Raw genomic sequence first — 21479 nt, forward strand, 5'->3', positions numbered from 1 at the left:
TGAAGTTTATCCATGAAGGATGATTTTAGAAGCCTATCTACACCTCTACGGCTAAAACCAACTCAATCCCATGCCCTCTGAGTCCTTAGAATAGTTGATAATATAGAACCAGAAAAATCACTGCCAATACAACTAGATGCAGAGAAGAGATCCAGTCATACTGTTATAGAAATAGGATGCAGAGTGGCAGGATTTGTAGAGGAAAAGGAAGTAAACCAAAAACAAAACAATACACCAAGTAATTACCTTCCTACATCTCTACCTTCCTCACTATTAACATTCATTAAGTACTCATTATGTGACAGCTATTATAATAAGAACTTGTGTACATCATGTTCCTATTTAAGAACAGAGGAACTGAAATCATGTACTATTTTAATAGATTTAACAAAAAGAATTGTGCCTTCCAATAAGCCATCATATTTATTTTTTCTTAATGAAAATTCATTTATCCCTCCATCCATAAAAAGTTTTAAAAATCAGCTTCATGCCTAGTGGTAAGTGCTTTTCATATATTTAGTCATTTTCAGGATAATCCTCTGAGTTTGCATTATTATTATAATCATTTTATGGATTAAAAAAGAAAAGACTAAACAGACCAAAACACTTGATAATATAACACAATTATTAAGTCACTAAAATTAGTGACTTGAAATGCTTAAAAGGAGAATGTTTTAGGAAAGCTAAAACTGATAACTAGGAATATTTAAAACCAAAGCTTATACACTTATCTACTACACTGTACTGCTAGGCAATGGTGAAAAATGTATGATCCCTGCCCTCAGTGAGCTCACAGTTTAGTGGGAAACAGAAGCACACCTATAATATTTGACAAAATAAGATTACTATTAAAATTCCATTTGTTACAAGGTGCTGTGTGGTTCATATATCCTAAACAAAGTAAAAGGGTATTTCTTAAGCTATAGTATATGGGAGGCTTAACTGTATCATTCTTGTACATGAAAAAAGTAACAAATTGAGTTGTAGAAGCTTAAAATGAGACGACATGGCTTTCTTCTAAATGCTCTTTGAAACAATTCTTAATGTAAAAATTGTCATAAAATAATTCAAATGTATCCTCAGGGATTAAACAGAAAAAATGAATTAAGGCTATATATACAAACAATTTATCTATATATATAAAATAGAGAAATATGCTAATTAACCGGGACGCTGTAATGGGTCGGCTGGACAGGAGGTTGCGGGCAGTGTCAGGGGCAGGGTAGCAGGGGCCTCCACGCCTGTGCTGGGGGAGGGCCTGATCAGCAGAGGCACGGCTGCTTCAAGGGCCGGAGAGGGAAGCAGGACCAGATCAGCAGCGGTAGCAGCTGCTGCGGGGCCCAGGGAGCGAGGCAGCGCCGGACCAGCAACTCGAGGGTGGGCGGCGCCTCGTGATTTCGAATTGCACGCTGGGCTACTAGTTATATATATAACTAGAAGCCCGGTGCACAAAAATTTGTGCACTGGGGGGGGGGGGGGGGCAGAGAGGGGGTCCCTCTGCCCGGCCTGTGCCCTCTCGCAGTCTGGGACCCCTCGAGAAATAACGACCTGCTAGCTTAGACCTGCCTGCTCAGAGAGCAGGCCCAATCCCTAGGTGCAGCCCCTGGTCGGGCTCAGAGCAGGGCCAATCAGGGGGTTGGGGAGCTCCCCCCTGTCACGCACAGAGCAGGGCCCATCAGGGGGTTTTGGGCTCCATACCCTGTCACGCACAGAGCAGGGCCGATCAGGGGGTTGAGGAGCTCCCCCCTGTCACGCACAGAGCAGGGCCCATTAGGGGGTTGGGGAGCTCCCCTCTGTCATGCACAGAGCAGGGCCCATCAGGGGGTTGAGGAGCTCCCCCCGCCACTCACAGAGTAGGGCCAATAGGGGAGTTGGGGCACCACCCCCTGTCACCCACCAAGCAGGGCCAATCAGGGGGTTGGGGCGCCGCCACTGTCACACTCAGGGCAGGGCCGATGGGGAGGTTATGGCTCTACCCTGTCACACACAGAACAGGGCCCATGGGCGGGGGGGGGGGGGGGGGGGGGGTTGGGGCGTCGCACCCTGTCACACACAGAGCTGCAGGGTGATCAGGGGGTTTGGTTGCTGGCCCGTCACGCTGATCCTGGTGCCGGGAGGCCTTGCGGCTCTGCTGATCCCAGTACTGGGAGGCATATTACCCTTTTACTATATAGGATAGAGGCCTGGTGCACGAGTGGGGGCCAGCTGGTTTGCCCTGAAGGGTGTCCCAGATCAGGGTAGGTGTCCCACTGGGGTGCCTGGCCAGTCTGGGTGAGGGGCTGAGGGCCGTTTTCAGGCTTGCGGGTGGCTGAAGCTCCCAACCTGTCCTTTTTTTCTTTTCTTTTTTATTCTGGGCCAGCTTTAGCTCTGAGGCTTGGCTCTAGGTCTGAGGCCTCGGCTGCTGAAAGCAGGTATCTGGTTTGTTTGGGTTCTATAATTGTAACACTGTTGCAGTCCTGCTCACTCCAGCTCTGAGATCCCAGCTGGCTGAAAGCAGAGATCTGCATTTGTTCTATAACTGAAACAATGTTGCGGTCCTGCTGGCTGAAGCCTGACTGACTAAAGCAGGTTTCTGGGGTTTTGTTTATCTTCTATATTTGTAACACCGTTTCTTAGAGTGCAACTCAGAGGCCGGCAAGGCAGGCGGGGAATGTTGGCTTCCTCCGTCACTGAAGCAAGCAAGCCTCCTGTTAGCTTCAAGCTGCCTGGCTGCTGGCCGCCATCTTGGTTGGCAGTTAATTTGCATATTGCCCTGATTAGCCAATGGGAAGGGTAGGGGAGGTACGGCTAATTACCATGTTTCTCTATTATTAGATAGGATTCCTTTTCAAAAGCAATCTTAAATCCTACTGCTATGGTATTTATACAGATCTGGGTATCACAAAGAACACATACAATAAGTTAACACCATTCTCTCTCTTATAAAATTGTTTCTATAGTATGTTGCAGCAAAATGATTCAGTTGCAGAGTAAAATTAAAATTTCTAATTGGCATACTCTAACAGCTAAAACTCCTCTCCAGCTAAATGAACTAATTCATTTAATTTAGTTATCATAAAATACAAACACTGCACTACTTTTTAATTTTCAATGTTAACTTTTATGATTTTACTATACCAAAATAATAAAAGGAGGAGCCTTAAGAAATTATTGGGTCACCCAGCCAGAGTAGCGCAGTTGATTGAGCATTGTCCTGTTCACCAAAAGGTTGTCTGTAGGATTTCCAGTCAGTCATGGCATATGCCTGGGTTAAGGGTTTGGTTCCGGTCAGGGCATATCTGGAAAGGAACCAATCAATGTTTCTCTCTCTCTCTCTCTCTCTCTCTCTCTCTCCCTTCCTTCTCTCTAAAATCAATAAAAATATTTTATTAAAGAAATTATTGGGTCAGTATTCTTCATTGTCTATAGTATTTTTTTAAATTAAATCTTTATTGTTCAGATTACATTTGTTCCTCTTTTTTCCCCCCATAACTCCTCTCCTCCCAGTTCCCGCCCCACCCTCTGCCCTCACTCCCCACCCACTATCCTCATCCATAGGTGCACGATTTTTGTCCAGTCTCTTCCCGCATCTCCCATTCCCCTTTCCCCCACAAGAATAGTCAGTCCATTCCCTTTCTATGTCCCTGATTCATTATAATCACCAGTTCATTCTGTACATCAGATTATTTATTCACTTGATTCTTAGATTCACTTGTTGATAGATGCATGTTTGTTGTTCACAATTTGTATCTTTACCTTTTTCTTCTTCCTCTTCTTAAAGGATACCTTTCAGCATTTCGTATAATACTGGTTTAGTGGTGATGAACTCCCTTAGCTTTTCCTTATCTGTGAAGCTCTTTATCTGACCTTCAATTCTGAATGATAGCTTTGCTGGATAAAGTAATCTTGGTTGTAGGTACTTGGTATTCATCACTTTGAATATTTCTTGCCATTCCCTTCTGGCCTGCAAAGTTTCTGCTGAGAAATCAGCTGACAGTCGTATGGGTATTCCCTAGTAGGTAATTGACATTCTTTCTCTTGCTGCTTTTAAGATTCTCTCTTTGTCTTTTGCTCTTGGCATTTTAATGATGATGTGTCTTGGTGTGGTTCTCTTTGGATTCCTTTTGTTTGGGGTTCTCTGCGCTTCTTGGACCTGTAAGTCCATTTCTTTCACCAGGTGGGGGAAGTTTTCTGCCATTATTTCTTCAAATAGGTTTTCAACATCTTGCTGTCTCTCATCTTCTGGCACCCCTATAATTCTGATATTAGTGCGCTTGAAGCTGTCCCAGAGGCTCCTTACACTATCTTCGTATTTTCGGGTTCTTTTTCCATTTTGCTTTTCCGGTTGGGTGTTTTTTGCTTCTTCGCATTTCAAATCTTTGGCTTGATTCTTGCGCTCCTCTGGTCTGCTATTGGGTATAATATTCTTTATTTCAGTCCGTGTATGCTTAATTTCTAGTTGTTTCTTTATCATAGCATCGAGGGTCTCATTAGTTTTCATGAGGCTCTCTCAAGTTTATTGCAAGCCCTCAAAATTGTGTTTTTTAGCTCTATATCCTCCATTTCTGTCATGATTTTTGTCTCCACATTTTTTATGCTTTCTTGGTGCACCCCCTTGTGGTCTTTGTGTGCAGTCTTGTTCTAGTTAAGCCTTGATTGTTGTAGTTAATACTAGAGGGATTTGACCACCAGGCCGACTTGCTGTGAGAATCACCTGTGTCTGCCTTGGGAAAACTTCTGTCCTCTGGAGAGGTGCTAATCTAGCCTTTGCCTGAGGCTATTCGGCAAATGGCTCTGTGCAGGGCTTGGGCGGGGTGGGTCGCACAGGATCAATAGGGCGGGTGGAGGGAGCAGTTATGGCTGCTCTCAGTCCTGTTCCCAGAGGCTCTGCTTCTCAGAACCCCAGCAACCGCTGCAAACCTCGGAGAGAAAGCTGCCCTCACGTTCCAACTGATGCTAGACAATCCCGCTTCTCCCGTTTGAGTCTGAGTCCCTAGAGACTTTCCCGGTTCTGGAGCTCAGAGTCTGAGACTCCCTCCTGATTGAAAATGACAACCGCGCCCTCAGCCACCAGCCCGCTTTGCGCGCGCACCTCTGTACCTTTGTATTTTCCACACTTTGCCTCCTCTGAGCCTCGGTTTGCTGTTCTCTTTCCTTCTAGTTGAAGAGTCTCTCCTCAGCCAGCCTTCCTGTGGTTCTGGGTGATGTCCGTTCAGTCTTTTAGTTTAATTTTTGAAGTGGTTGTTTGCGGCAGCAGTCTCCGGTGTTTACCTATGCCGCCATCTTGGTGGTATCCCATTGTTTATAGTATTAACCAACTCAAAATACATTTTCTTTTTAAAATTGACTCATGGCTTTAAACTTGTTAATGTATTGTTGTAAATGCTTCCTACACAACTCAATTTTTTTCCCCTCTAAAGTGAACACTGCAAATTGCCTTGGATGGGTGATAATGAAAAAGCAACACCGTTTATTAATTTTGTATAAGTTATCCTCCACCCTGAGATTCCTTGGAGGGGAAGAACATGTCTGAATTTCACCATACAGTGCCACAGGCAGAAAGTGAGAGAAACTAAACAAATACATCATGGAGGAAGAGAAAATGCCTGCAGCAGCAAATGACCTACTACATACCTCCCTATACTGGCTTTGATGTTCTAATTTGTTAATTTCTGGGGAAAAGACAATTACCAATAGTTTAAGTTTGTTCTGAAAGAAGTAGCTAACTTCTTTAAATTTCTGATCACAAACAATACACACTGTTCAAAAGGACAATACATTTTCAAACCATTACAATACTAGTAAATATGAATGAGAAGCTCAACAAAAACACATTGTCTTACTATCAGAAAATGCAAACTAAGAAGAACATTTTAAGAAAGTTTAAAATGATTCTTGGCATGTGTTTCTCTGGAAAAAATGTACTCTTAAATATTTTCAAGATCAATTCATAGAAAGATAATTTTATTCAAATATGCAGCTCATGGTATGAATAAGCAAGTACTCATTTCCCAAGAGAATTGACAAGTCTTTCAAATAATGGTTTTTTAAAAAAATCAACTCTACTGGGTTAGCAATTTGGAATTTTGACATACACAGAAATTTGTAAGTGTGTTTGTGTATATAATACAAATGTTTCAAAACACACCCATATTTAATAATGAAATAAATTGATCCTTAGTAATGTGAGTTACTATTTAACATAAAACTGCACTTTAACAGAAATACATAGATGCTATACATATGAGTTCATTATCTTAATTTTAACTAAGTTTGCAATCTATACAAGTAACCATAAAAATAATATTTTAATAGAATTGCTTTAAACAGGCATAAAGATAACTTAATAAAATTCTTTTAAAAGCTTCAGTCACACTATTAAATATCAACAAACTGTAAAAATTATTTAAAAAGCAATGGTTTTGTTTATCAAAATGAGCAAGGTTGAATTGCTTGCTTATATTTTCCCTAATTTTTCAAGTTAAGTTTTCACTGGAGATACACTTGTATTATTTATCACTATCACTGTGTTATTATAGAAACAAAAGGTCAAAAAAGAGCTTCTTACAAATTTAAGTTTTTCCACTGATGTTAAGAAAATATTTTATTCTGTAGTACTGATTTAAAAATAATAAATTGTACATTAACTTTTTTTCATCCAGAATTTAAATTATAGCATACATGTTCATTTTTTAAACTCTAGGTAAAACATAACAGTTTGCTTTGCTTACTCTTATTTAATAGATTTCTGTATGGTATTCCTAACTTAATTAATTGGCTTAAATTTTATGATCTTCTTAAATCAAATATGAATGCCCTTAAAATGATATCAGGTTTTTTTAAATTGCATAATGTATACCTAACACAATACTACTGTGTGCTTTTTACTAACACAATAGTATTTGTCCTTTTTATATTTTATTAATACTAATTTTTATTAATAACACTTCAAGCTTCATGAGACATACTCATCCCTGTACTGTATCCATTTCATAAACAAGATATGTTCTCCTTTTCAATAAGGATTATGAACACAAAGCAGCAACATAGCTCTTAAGATTGCTGACATCTGAATACACACATGACAGTAGAGGGATACTGATTTAACTTACATTTGAAGTAAACTAATAAAAGTTTAAAGTTTATTTATTTTAAAATATAAAAGAACACGATTCTAAATATACAAAGTATGTCAAGGTACTCCACCTAATTCTTACAACACTTCACTACAAACTTTTAATAGTGATTTTTTTTATGTCCAGGAAAAAGAATTAAAATACAGGCCTGCTACTATCCAGAATTACTGTTGAAATTGAGTTTTAATTTAAGAACATTATATTGCAAATTTTAAAAAAGTAATTAATAGATGTCTTTTTCAGATTAAATCTTTAATTTATAATTAGGCATTAGTTACAATCTATAAAAATATCATTTAGAAATAGGCAACTCATCTAGAAATTAATATTTTAAAATTTGCCTTTTTGTTAGATCATATAAATAGTTGAATAAAATCATCACCAAATAACATCAGGAGCATGAAATGCTACCAAACAATGCTCCTGGAAACTAATAATGATTTACCCTTAAAATGCACTTAACATTATTTTATTTTTTAAAAATCTTATCTTAGTGATTATGTAAATATCACACATTTACTCTAATGTTTGGTTACCTAAACTAATGTGCAAACTACACTTTCATAAAAAAATTACTTACCATTCCTAATTTACTGTCTCAATGATTTCAAGTAAAAGTTTAGACTATTTCCTATGAGTAAAGGAGAGCACTCTTTCCATTTTTTTCTCCTCAAATTAAAATAACTCAGGGGATAAACCAATAAATACTGGATGTTAACATTTAAAGAAATTATGTTCAATATAAACAAAAGTGTAAAGTCTAAAAAACAAAAGAAATCCAAAGTATAGTGAAAAATGCAAAGCTGACTATCTTTAATCTTTTCTTGTTAAACCTAGGCTACTCAAGAACTGTCAACTAATTATTCCATTTTATTGATGACATTTTCCTCTAGGGAAGTTATTTTAAAAGTTTAACCCTGGAGCAAGTCATGGCTTCTCCAATCTTTGAAAGTGTCCAGAGCATTGATTATAACTGCAGGAGGTGTTACCTTCTACCCAGAGAATCTCACCCAGCACAATCTTACACACTCTCTCACTCCCAAAATAGCTTTGATTCTGCAATTCAAACTGCTTCAGCTGATATTAAAGGAAGGACCACAGAAAAGGAATCAGCAGTTAAAACGAAATAAAAAGCGGGGAAATACAGATCATGGATATAACGGCACAAAGCTCAAGAGAAAAGCAGATTTGAAAAACACATCAGAGTGATTCCAAAAAGAACAACATGACAGAAATTAAACAAGATTTTTATGTTTGCCTTCTATGCAGTTGAATTCATCTCAACCTCCATTGAAATTCTGATCATACACAAACCCCAAAGCTTTTGACATACTTTCAAAACCCATACCCTCTCTTTCTAAATCTCCAGAGTCACTTTTTAGGTAGAAAAAAAAAAAAAGAAAGAAAAAGAAAAAAATAATTCAAATGTGCATCTAATAGACTAAATTATAATTATAACCAATATTTTCTCATGTAAAAATGGTGCCTAATTGTTTTAAAATTCAGTATTTTTTCTCTTGCACTTAGTGAAAAGGCCTCTGTCTACTTTATAAGTTATCTGACATTAGGTATAAACATAGGTACAGGAATAAATATTAAACGTAAGAGGCCTGTAACATTTTCCCTGGGATGACTTCAGGATATCCAGGTGCTCTATGCTATTATAGCTTCCTCTCCACTTGACTATAGAAAATATATACTTAGTTTATTAGTTCAGTATTAGAGAACAATGTAGATGCAAAGAGCTATCACAGAATGGCTTAATCACATGTATCTCAGAAACAGTGACCAAAATTCCATAAAGTAATTAGATTTTCAAAACTGAATGTAGTCCCTGCCCCCCCCCCTCCCCCCCCCCCCCCCGATTCAGTCATGACAGGGCCAGAAGGTAATGATATATCTGCCATTGATGCAACCAGCAGACCTGTCTTCTGTCAAGAGTTGAAATCATAAAGGAATAAGCTGTCGTTAACAACCTCTCTCCAAACACTAGAGCTGTCATTTCATTGTTTTCTTTTTCTGGCATGGGGGCTGGTGTGGCCTCATATACCTTGTCAGTTTAGTAATGTGCTAAGCTTTTAACCTTTCCTGGAATTCTTGACTTGAACAATCTTTGATGAAGTCTATAATGTAACAACTTAAAATATTTTCTTTAGTTAATTTGGTTTCTTTCAAAGTTTACTTTTATTTCTTTTTATTATTATTTTCTTAAATAGTTTTTCCCCGGAAAATTTCAAAGTTTACTTTTAAAATTTGGAATTAGTGCTGTTGATTTCAACCTATACTTTAGTAGTCCATATTTCGAACAGGAATAAAATTAGCATTTATTTTTAAAAAGTCTGAAATGTAAATTTTAGTAGTCTAAATTCTGCCAGTCTTTAATGGGAAAAAGCAATAATTATTTAAAGAAGTTGTTTGCAATTTTATAATAAAACATTAAATTCTTTTAGAAATGGTTAATTGAATAATATTACTGTAATATATTTTAGAAATATTTTCTTAAAATGTTTTTTGTGTTTTTTTCAAGAAAAACAATCTTAAATATGATGTTACATGCAATAAACACCAATTATTCAAGAAAAATTATCTTACATACAATATTACATGCAATAAATATTAATATTTCAAGAATAAAAGGATTTTAAGTATATTACCAAAACTGTACTAATATAGTATGGTATCACAGAAGCTGTAGGAAATACTAAAAATCTGCAAATAACAGGATTACTTTTATTATATTCTAGAATATTTTCCCCCCTCTGGCTCTATGTTTGTTCATGAGTTTACGTTGTTCATTATATTCCACAAATGAGTGAGATTGTATGACATTCATCCTTCTCTGATTTGCTTTATTCACTTAGCATGATGCTTTTAAAGTCTATTTTGTTGGTTATGAGTATTGCTTTACCAGCTTTTTTTTCTTTTCCATTTGCATGGAAAATTTTTCCCATCCCTTCACTTCATCCTGTGTGTGTCTTTTGTTTTGAGGTGGGACTCTTGTAGACAGCATATATTTGGGTCATTTTTTTTATCCATTCAGCTACCCTACACCTTTTGATTGGAGCATTTAATCCATTTACATTTAGGGTTATTATTGAGAGGAATTTATTTATAGCCATTTTAATTCTGTATGGCTAGGTTTCTCACATGTTTCTTCTCAGCAATCCCTTACAGCAATCCCTTTAGCATTTCTTGTAATGCTGGCTTGGTGGTGATGAACTTCTTTAGCCTTTTTTTTTTTTTTGTCTGGGAAGCTCTTTATTTGACCATCTATTTTGAATGATAGTAATCTGGATATAGTAATCTTGGTCTCAGATCCTTGCTTTCCATTACCTTGAGTACTTCATGCCATTCCCTTCTGACCTGTAGAGTTTCTGATGAGAAATCAGGTGCGAGCCTTATGGGAACCCCTTTGAAAGTAACAGTTTTCTCTTGCTGCCTTTAAGATTCTCTCTTTATTTTTTTGCATTTGAATTATGATGTGTCTGGGCGTGGTTCTGTTTGGGTTCTTCTTGTTGGGGTTCTCTGTGCCTCCTGAATTTGTGTAATTTTTTTCCTTTACCAGGTTAGGGAAGTTTTCTACCATTATTTCTTCAAACATCTTCTCTATGCCTTTCTCCCTTTCTGCCTGTTCTGGCACACCTATTATTCTAATATTGTTACGTTTCACATTGTCCCACAGCTCCCTTAAGCCATCCTCCTGTTTTTTAATTGTTTTTCTTTTTGGTTCTTTAATTGAGTGATATTTTCAACTCTGTCTTCTAATTCACTGATTCAATCCTCAGCTTCCCCTAATCTGCTGTGTATTCCTTCCAATGTGTTCTTTATTTGTGTCATGTCATTCTTTATCTCAGACTTATTTTTTCATAGTTACTATATCTTTTTTCATACTGTTAAGCATTTTTAACATCATTACTCTGAACTCTGTTTCAGATAAATTTCTTATCTCTGCCTCATTTATCTCTTCTTCTGGAGAATTCACTAGTTCTTTCATTTGGGGGTTGTTCTTATTTCCATTTTGGTTGTCTGTTTGGGTTTGTGACTATGTTTTAGGTAGATCCTCTATACCAGTGGTCGGCAAGCTGCGGCCCCTTGAGTGTGGCTCTTCCACAAAATACCACGTGCAGACGTGCACGGACAGTGCGATTAAAATTCATGGCCACACTCAAGGGGCCAAAGAGCCGCATGTGACTTGCGAGCCGCAGTTTGCCGACCACTGCTCTACACCACTCAATCTCTAGTGCAGGACAGTGTTAAAGGCTGTTTCTGACTAATTGGATCAGGCAAACACTCAAAGCCTCCAGAGACCACCTCTGTCTACAGACTAACAGGATTCCGACTTGAATTGCCCCCCCCCCCCCATCGTCCTCAGGTGTGGCAAAGAGTTTTTTTCAACAGGGTGGGGCAGATGCTTCTGCCTGGAGGCTTATTGTTACTTTTAATCTCTCAAGTGGCCTCAGGACAAGGTGTTTACCAATAGGGTGTGTGGACTGTTTTCCCCCCAGGCAAGGCAGATGTCTACATGGGAAAGATGTCCTCACTTCTGTGAGGGAATGACTCAGCCAAGGAAACTTGCGGAGTCTGCCTTCTGAGCTCTATCCCCCGAGTCCCCGGTCCTGGGTTCTGCTCGCACAGCTCCAGTCCACTTTACCCTCCCTCTGCCAGAGCACAAGGTGGGTGGCTCTACAGGGAATTTTTGTGCATTGGCTCTTTAAGAGGGTGCCTGAACTTTCAGCTGCCACTCCCTGGCAGACAGCACCCCACAGCTTTTCACAGCTAGATGTTATGTGGGTACCCTCTCAGTTTGGTGCTTTCTGCTGGGGAGCCCAGCTTTGGGATTAGATCCCAGAGTTCTCAGTGGCACCCCCCAGAGCTGAGATATCTCTCCGGAACTTCAGTTGCTGTCTGTGGGTGCCTGGCCAGCCCTTTTGCGCCTCCACTCCTCATACCAGTCTCTATGTGGTCTCCACCGTTGGTCTTTGGATATCAGGGTTTTCTCCTGTGAGTTTTCCACTGATTATTCAGGAAACCTTTCTGTATTTCAGTTGTAATTCCAGCTTGTTCCTGGGAGCATGCCGTGCAGCATCTTCCTACTCTGACGCCATTTTAATCTTAAAATGTTTTAAATTAAAATTATAAATGTAATAACTGCTCAAAGTAAAAAAGGAACAAAAGAATTAAATAGAAAAATTGAAAATGAAAAGTAAAAAAAAAAAATCTCATGTTTTTTTACATAAATTTCTAAGAACATTAATATATATCCATGTAGTTTTATGTGTATGCAAGTATAATTTTTAACAAGTAATCTCATTCTTGTGTTTTAATCTGATAAAGTTTAGACATCACTCCATATGAATGAACACACATAAATAAACTACAATTCATTCTTCTTAACACCTTTCGTACCGCTCACGAACTTTCTCGTGTTTCGTGCGCCATCTGTTAAGGACTGCTCACGAGTTTTCTCGTTTTTCACGCGCCATCTGTTATGGACCTTAGATGTCAACACACTGTCTTGTCCACATCGAATGAAGTGATCTCATTGGTGGAAACTGTGCAGGTCAATCTACGAAAAACTATATAATTGCACGAACCCATAAAGCATTACAGTTACATTGTATTTTGGTCATTCGAATAGTCTTCGTCTTCAAGTTCCTGGCGCTTTTAGAAAATGTTTTACGCAGTACCATACATTAAAAAAGTACTAGGAACTTTAATTGTTTAATTGTTTAATTGTTTTTGTAAATAAAAATGTTATAATTATTGAAAAACAACACCTAAAGTGCATTATGATCTGTAGTTATGATGATTTAAATAACGTGCAGTTTGCCTAAAAACATGCAGTCCCTGGCGTATGTCTTAGAGATTTCTATGTGGTACGAAATGTGTTAATAACCAGTCTTCCACAATATGAGTATATACCATAATTTAACCAAATAGTTCCCTACTGTGAGTACTGAGGTGGTTAGAAGTATTTGCAGTATTACACACTACTGTGATGAGGATTCTCATACATATACTAGGTGTCCCCAATAATGTGTACACACTATATATATAACAGCTGATAGCTCAATTTTGAAAATGAAATGTTTTTTAATAAACATTGCCTTTATAATTATTCAAAGTCTGTGTACACATTTTGGGGGACACTTTATACTTTGTGGCTACTCTAGAGTAAATTCCTTTAAATGGAATTTAGGGTCAAAGGTTCACATATTTAATTTTGGAAAATATAACAAAACTGGCATCTAAAAAGATTGCTTCAATTTACATTCCCACAAATATCTAAATTTAGTATATCATAAAATGTATTACCAATTTATATGCCAATTTTATATGTTGAAAAGTGGCACCTTGTTTTAACAAGCATGTCTTTAATTCCACAAATACTTTGAATGACTATAAAAACCATAAAAGCATATAAATCAATTTAACAAAAGTATATTTAAAAGCTCTGAAGAAATTTTCATGTTCTTGAGGCTTCTGAGACCTTAAAAATACATCTCCTGGCAAATTATATGCTGCTTGCACTACATAAATGCTAAATAATTTCCTATAAGCTACTAGATGGCATTGCTATTGTTAAAAATAAAAGCTATGCTCTAAATTGTTATGGTACTTCTTGTTACAATCAACTAACCATGGAAAACCCAATAGAAAGAATCCTATCACATTTCCAAAGTAGTTGCTCAACTATTTTGTCAACTACTTACGTTGAAATAGCAAGAGCTTGCAGTACTTAGTTGGAAGACTCTGAATTCAAGGTAATAGTTACAAAAATGTTACCCAAAATTTTTTACTCAAATATTGAAAAAACAACAACAAAAACTGTACCCTCTTTTTAGATACCCATCTATAATGGTCCGATGTACATTTAAAGAAAAAAATCCTAATACTGCAATCAATCAGTTTTATAAATGGGCCCATCGAAAAAGGAGAGAAAACCCAAAGTGAATTAAGAGGAATCAGAAAGTCAACAGACAGAATAGAAAAGTTAAAGCTGTAGCTTATTAAAAGAGAAGCAAGTGATTTAAAAACTAAAAAGCTCTAAATCAACTTTTAAAGTATGGGATTCATATCAAAGTTAAGCAACACTTTATATATTCTTTAATTAGTCTCCTTACAATCATATTGATATCTAAAACAAAATCCCAAAATATTCTAGTGTGATGAATATTGCCACATAAGGATGTCTCCTGGGGTCTACATAGTACATGTTATATAGAAAATTAGTGTTATTTGTTTTAAAATTATATGAGATATAAAGTGACTGTCACTGGAACAACCACATAAGAAACGTACTTAAAATGTTATACTTTAGATTACCACTATTCCTTCCACAAATCAGAGTAAAGTATTAGTCTAAAAAGTAGGAGTGATATCCTATCTAATAAAAGACAAACATGGTAATTAACCGTACCTCCGACATGCTTCCAATTGGCTAATCAGGGCAATATGCAAATTAACTGTCAAACAAGATGGCGGCCGGCAGCCAGGCAGCTGAAGCGAACAGGAGGCTTGCTTGCTCCAGTGATGGAGGAAGCCAAGGTTCCCCGCCTGCCGCCACCCAGCTCTGAGCTGCACTCTAAGCGACTATGTTGCAATTATAGAAGCTAAACAAACCCCAGAAACCTGCTTTCAGCCAGCCGGGCCTCAGAGCTGGAGTTGCAACAGTGTTTCAATTATAGAAGCTAAACAAAGCCCAGATACCTGCTTTCTGCAGCCGAGGTGTCAGAGCTGGAGCTGAGCCTCAGAGCTCAAGCCAGCTCTCAGCTCCAGTGACAGCCATAGAAGGTAAATAAATCCCAGAATAAAAAAGAAAAAAAGGAGAGGCTGGAAGCTTCAGTCACCCGCCAGCCTGAAAACGGCCCTCAGCCCCTCACCCAGACTGGCCAGGCACCCCAGTGGGGACCCCCACCCTGAAGGGGGTGTGACCAGCTGCAAACAGCCATCATGCCCTCATCCAGGCTGGCCAGGCACCAAAGCGGGACCCCCACCCTGACCCGGGACACCCTTCAGGGCAAACCAGCTGGCCCTCACCCGTGCACAGGCCTCTATCCTATATAGTAAAAGGGTAATATGCAAACTGACCCTAACAGCAGAAGGACTGGGAATGACTGGTCACTATAACACACACTGACCACCAGGGGGCAGACCCTCAATGTAGGAGCTGCCCCCTGGTGGTCAGGGTGCTCTCACATGGGAGGAGCTCTGCTCAGCCACAAGCCAGGCTGATGGCTGCCAGTACAGCGGTGGTGGTGGGAGCCTCTCCTGCCTCCTAGCAGCACTAAGGATGTCCGACTGCAGTTTAGGCCTAAGCCGTCAGAAGGACATCCTCTGAGGGCTCCCGGACTGTGAGAGGGGGCAGCCGGGATGAGGGGACCTCCCCTCCCAGTGCACAAATTTTAGTGTACTGGGCCTCTAGCTGGTTAATAAAATTATATAGATTTCAAGAGTATAATTCTACAATACATCATCTGTATATTGTATTGTACCCCAACTTAAGTCTCTTTCCATCAACATTTATTCCCCCTTTACCCTCTTCTATTTCCCTCCACCCCTTTAGCTCTGGTAATCACCATACTGTTGTCTGTGTCTATGATTTTTTTTTTTGCTTAATCCCATCACCTTTTCTACTCAGCCCCACCAATCCCCATCCCTTCTGACAGCTGTTAGTCTGTTCTCTATATTTATGAGTCTGTTTCTATTTTGTCTGTTTATTTTGTTCATGAGTTTCCACATGTAAGTGAAATCATATGATGTTTGTCTTTCTCTGACTGGTTTATGTCACTTAGCATAATACTCTCCAGATCCATCCAGCCTGTTGCAAAAGATTTCCTTCTTTTTTATGGTCACATAGTATTCCACTGTGTAAATGTACCACCGTTTTTTTAGTTACTCATCTATGGATGGGCATTTGGGCTGTTTCCAGATCTTGGCTACTGTAAATAATGCTGCTATGACCATAGGGATGCATACATTCTTTTGCATTGGTGTTTCGAGATTCTTAGGATATATTTCTAGAAGTGGGATTGTTGGGTCAAAAGGGCAGGTCTGTTTTTAATTTTCTGAGGAAACTCCACACTGTTTTCCACTATCGCTGTATCAATCTGCATTCCTACCAGTAGTGTGCTGGGGTTCCTTTTTCTCCATACCTGTCCACCTGCACTAACCCCCACCCCCAACAAACACAGAGCAGCCCTTGAAGAAATACCAGAGAAACATTATGAAAAGGTAAAACCCAAATAATAAAATCATTTTATTAGACTAAAAAGAAATATTATTTTAAAATATTCATCATGTAGAAAATTACCACAATAAAGTTCATATTCATTTACTATAAAAGAATAAAGTATATAAATTAAAAATTTCAAAGTACATAACATACTGAAGATATTAAATACTAAAAAAGTATTTAGAAATCAGCTTCTTTTTATTTTTTTTCAAGGAATCATGAGTTGCTATGATTGAGAAAAGAAAAAAAAAAGTCAAGGCAATGAAATGTTATCTCCAAAACACTATTCCTACTTACAAGAACAAGATGACCAACTATTCTAATGTCACTGACAAACTTGCTCCCTTCTGCTTGGGATATTAACAGATAGTCAATTCAAAGATGTTTGGTATGGATTCCCACAGACACCTTTCACCTCAAAAAACCTTATGCAACAATAAAAAAAAATTAAGAATGGGAAAGGCTTAGTTGATATAGTAGCAGGAACAATATAATTACATAGAGTATTTCACTTAGCTCTCAAACATACAAACATCTGATTTTCTTTACTAAATTAAATTTTCAAATATTCACTGAATTGTGATCACTTTTCATGTATAATGTAAAAATACATCAACAGGGTCTGTTCTAACCACAAACTACTGTGTCAGAAAGTTCATTCATTATTCATATCCTGAAGTATGAAACAGTTTAAATAATATTTCATGTGAGTTACTTAAATATAAACCTCAATATTTTTAGTTAAATTCTACTAAAAACACACCAGTGAAATTTGAAACCAATCAAAAGTAGTAATGCCTTTATGTTCTTTGCATATCCATAAAGGCTGAAAAAAATATACAATTTACCTAAGAAATTCTAAATACAGCATTTTAAAAGCCTCAAAATCTATTAACCAAAATATTCTTTAAGAGTTGGGTTGGGCCTTAAATACAATTGACCCTTGAACAACATGTGTTTGAACTACACAGGTCCACTTATATGTGAATTTTTTTCAATAAATATGTATAGCAGTGAAGTACTTTTTCTTCCTATAATTTTCCTAAAAATATTTTCTTTTCTGTAGCTTAATTTATTGCCAAGATTCAATATACAAAACATATACAAAATATGTGTTAATCAACTGTTTATGTTATAGGTAAGGTTTTGGTCAACAGTAGACTATTAATAGTTAAGTTTTGAGTGAGTCAAAAGTTATATACAGATTTTTGATTGCACATAGGGTGGGCATGGGGTAACAGTGGCCCTAATGCTCAGATTGTTCAAGGGCCAACTGTATTAACATTTCAGAGTTAACAAAGTAGAGAACATATTACCTTTGACCTTTGCAATTAATAATCAGTGTATCAAAGAATTCCTTCCCAATATTAATTACAAAAATAAACCTTACATTTTTATATTATACAAGATGCCACTTTACTTTTATTCTGAAGCAAAACTCTACTTATATGTAAAAAAAAAATCCATACTCTGCAAAATTTAGCTATTCAACAAAGCCTAAGAATAAGTCAATAAAACAAAAGTAGCCTAACAGTTAGATATTGAATACTAGGCCAGAAAAAACCCCACAATTTCACTATTATAGGAAAGGAAACCTTAAACATGATTTTAAAATATCAATTTCTAAAAGAAATGGACTTTTAAAGATTTAAATTCAAAACAGTAATTCAGTAAATACTGCAATTTACCATTTTGTATGTATGTTAATATGCTTAAAGCATTTTATATGTGCCTCTAAAGAGTATTTTTCAAAGAAATAATTTTAACATACTGAGTTATTCCATCTCTTCTTTAAAAGAATAAAAGATTAATTTAAAGTAGCAGATTTCCTTTAGTTTCTGACATCATTAAACTAAATAGGAAAAGATTTACAAAAGCAGTCACATTTTTTTCAAAAGTATTTCAATCTTATTGATAAGTAGTTGGTAGTTTAAGTGATATTTAAAATAATAATAAACAAAAAATTAAGAATAAAAAATATTCATTTCAAGGACATTATCTAAATTTTTATACACTTAAGATATTTTGTTTTTATTGTAACTGCAAAATAATGCAGATCAATTTTTCATTACAAATAAATAATAACAGTTTAAGGATAAGAGTATGTATAGGAGATACGTTAGAAGAAACATGTTAAATAAATTATAAACATAATAAAGCAGAGCTATAAAATGACCCCCCAAAAAATATAAAAGAAAGTGCACTTACATCCATAGCTCTCTTAATAAATGGTATCTGTGTGCCACTGTCCAGATCTTCATTTATAATAAGCCTTCTAGCCCACTGACCTGCCCTGACAACACCACTACCATGAATTAAAACCATCAGTTTCTGTGGATTTGTCAAAGCATCCTCACTCATAAAGATAAAACTCTTTGGTTCACTCTCAGAGGCATCTACCTGTAATTAAAAAGAGTTAAATAATAAATAAATATTTACTGATCAGGTATAAATAGAAATGAAAAAAATAATGCTTACTATAAATTATAAAATGGTTATTATAGAATTATAGGAGTAATAAAGTTTAAAATAAAATTAAAATATTCATTAGAGAGTAACAATTATATGTACAGTAGATGAGTAAAAAAAGACATGATAGTATAAAAATATGAAAAAAATATTGGAAATATATGTCTCCTACATTATTGTTGTACTAGAGGCCCGGTGCACGAATTTGTGCACCTGTGGGATCCCTCGGCCTGGCCTGTGGGATCGGGCCGAAACCAGCTCTCCGACATCCCCTGAGTGGTCCCGGATTGCAAGAGGGTGCAGGCCAGGCAGACAGACCTCACCAGTGCACGATCAGGGCCAGGGAGGAACCGAGGGAGGGTTCCAGGGCATGTCCAGCCCATCTCACTCAGTCCCCATCGGCCAGACCTAACCTACCGGTTGGAGCATCTGCCCCCTGGTGGTCAGTGCATGTCATAGTGCAGTGATGGCGAACCTATGACACGCGTGTCAGAGGTGACATGCAAACTCATTTTTTTGGTTGATTTTTCTTTGTTAAATGGCATTTAAATATATAAAATCAACATCAAAAATATAATCTTTGTTTTACTATGGTTGCAAATATCAAAAAATTTCTATATGTGACACGGCACCAGAGTTAAGTTAGGGTTTTTCAAAATGCTGACACACCACGCTCAAAATGCTGACACGCCACTGTCATAGTGACCAGTTGAGCAGCCTTAGCATATCATTAGCATATTACACTTTGATTGGTTTAACGGACAAGACAATTAGCATATTAGGCTTTTATTATATAGAGTATTAAGTGTCATTATATACAAGAATAACTAATTTTTGAGTACTTCCTATTGTCTAGATACTATGCAACTTTTTTTAAAAATATTATCTCAATCACAATACTATTAAGGTGGCACTATTATTATACTCATTTATAGATGAAGAAATTGAGATCAAGAGATTTTAAATAACTTGCCCAAGGTCACAGAGCTATTAAGTCTATCTATATATATATAAAGAGCCATGGGCCATCGCAACTGAACGGACGACCAAACAGGCTGAATGGAGCGACCAGGCCGCCAGGGGGGTTAGTGAGGGTCGACCAAACGACTGAACAGCAGGCTGTGTGGGGCAACCAGGCCAGCAGAGGGGGCAGTGAGGGAAAACCCAACAACTGAGCAGCAGGCTGCATGGGGTGACCAGGCCAGCAGGGGTTTAGTGAGGGACGACCAAACGACTGGGCAGCAGGCTGTGTGGGGTGACCAGGCCGGCAGGTGGGTAGTGAGGGATGACCACAAGACTGAGCACCAGGCTGCATGGTGCGATCAGATGGCAGGGGGGCCATTGAGGGGCGACCAAACAACTGAACAGCAGGCTTGTGTGAGGTGACCAGGCTGGCAGGAGGGGCAGTGAGGGGCGAACAGGCCAGCAGGGGGCACAGTTGGGGGCAACCAGGCCAGCAGAGGGGGACAGTGAGGGGCGACCAGGCCAGCGGGGTGGGTGGGGACAGTTGGAGGCGACCAGGTCGGGGGGTGGGGGGCAGCAGTGAGGGGTGACCAGGCTGGCAGGGAGGCAGTTAGGGGCGACCAGGCCAGCAGAGAGGGGTTGTTGGGGGTGACCACACTGGCATGGGGGGTAGTAAGGGGCAACCATGCTGGTGGGAGGGGGGCAGTAAGGGGCAACCAGGCCAGTGGGGGGGGGGGGGACACTTGGGGGCGACCAGGTTGGCAGAGGGTGCAGATGGGGGTGACCAGGCCGGCAGGCAGAGGTGGTTAGGGGTGATCAGGCTGGCAGGGGGGCCAGTAGGGGTGATCAGGCAGGCAGGCAAGTGAGCAGTTAGAAGCCAGCGGTCCTGAATTGTGAGAGGGATGTCTGATTGCCGATTTAGGCCCGATCCTCAGGGGTCCCGGATTGGAGAGGGTGCAGGCTGAGCTGAGGGGACCCCACCTCCCATGCACGAATTTCGTGCACCGGGCCTCTAGTAATTCTATAATAAAAGAATACTGCACTTAAAATAGAAAGAGAAAGACCCAATTGGAGGATACACCTACTGGAAAATCATATATTACGTACAAATACCACTAAGCTTTTAAAAGATGGAGAGGAAACTATTTAAAAATTCAAAAATCTACCATTCTATGTAAATGGACTTTAAAGTTTCATTCAGAGTATGAACATAAGGTTATATAATAATTATTTAATAAGGGAATATTATTTATGTATTCCGATACCTTACTTTATATACCAGCTATCTATGGATAAAAATTAAATATTTTTATTCATTTTGATTGTATTTAAATACTTAGGTTTAAACTAGATGATATATGATTTAGATTTTAAAGACTAAATGAAGCGATGACTCCCCAGTCATTTACTACATGCGCCACAGCAGGCACTGAGTGACATTCCACATCAGCAGTGGCAAGTAACTAGGAATGGAAGCCTCTATGCAGCCTGGTCAGAAACAGAAAGTACAGCCGTGATGGCAGGTAATACACACCCTCGAACAGAGAGGATCAATCCACCTGCTATGTAATTAAATAGTTCTTCACTTCATCAATGGTGTATATCCATGCAGTCATCAAAATAAGAAATAAACAAAAACTCTAGATACCAAAAATGCCCTGGATTCCAAGTATTCCCAGTCACTATTCCTGGGAGGA

General features: G+C 38.2%; 1 protein-coding gene across 5 annotated transcripts in view; it reads right to left on the reverse strand.

The window, feature by feature from the left end:
- ARB2A (ARB2 cotranscriptional regulator A) overlaps window positions 1-21479 on the reverse strand; it is a 383721-nt gene that overhangs the window by 271906 nt on the left and 90336 nt on the right. For 4 of the 5 annotated variants that reach the window (XM_070412332.1, XM_070412330.1, XM_070412331.1 and 1 more), the window contains one exon: window positions 18559-18750. The exons of the other annotated variant lie outside the window; for it this stretch is intronic. In XM_070412332.1, coding sequence (XP_070268433.1) covers window positions 18559-18750 — 192 coding nt within the window. The remainder of the gene's footprint in view (window positions 1-18558; window positions 18751-21479) is intronic. 5 annotated transcript variants of the gene reach the window in all.

The sequence above is a fragment of the Myotis yumanensis genome, unplaced genomic scaffold (genome assembly GCF_028538775.1).
Source record: "Myotis yumanensis isolate MYYU_CA2020_CCGP unplaced genomic scaffold, mMyoYum1.0.hap1 SCAF_4, whole genome shotgun sequence".
Classification (NCBI taxonomy): Eukaryota; Metazoa; Chordata; class Mammalia; order Chiroptera; family Vespertilionidae; genus Myotis; species Myotis yumanensis.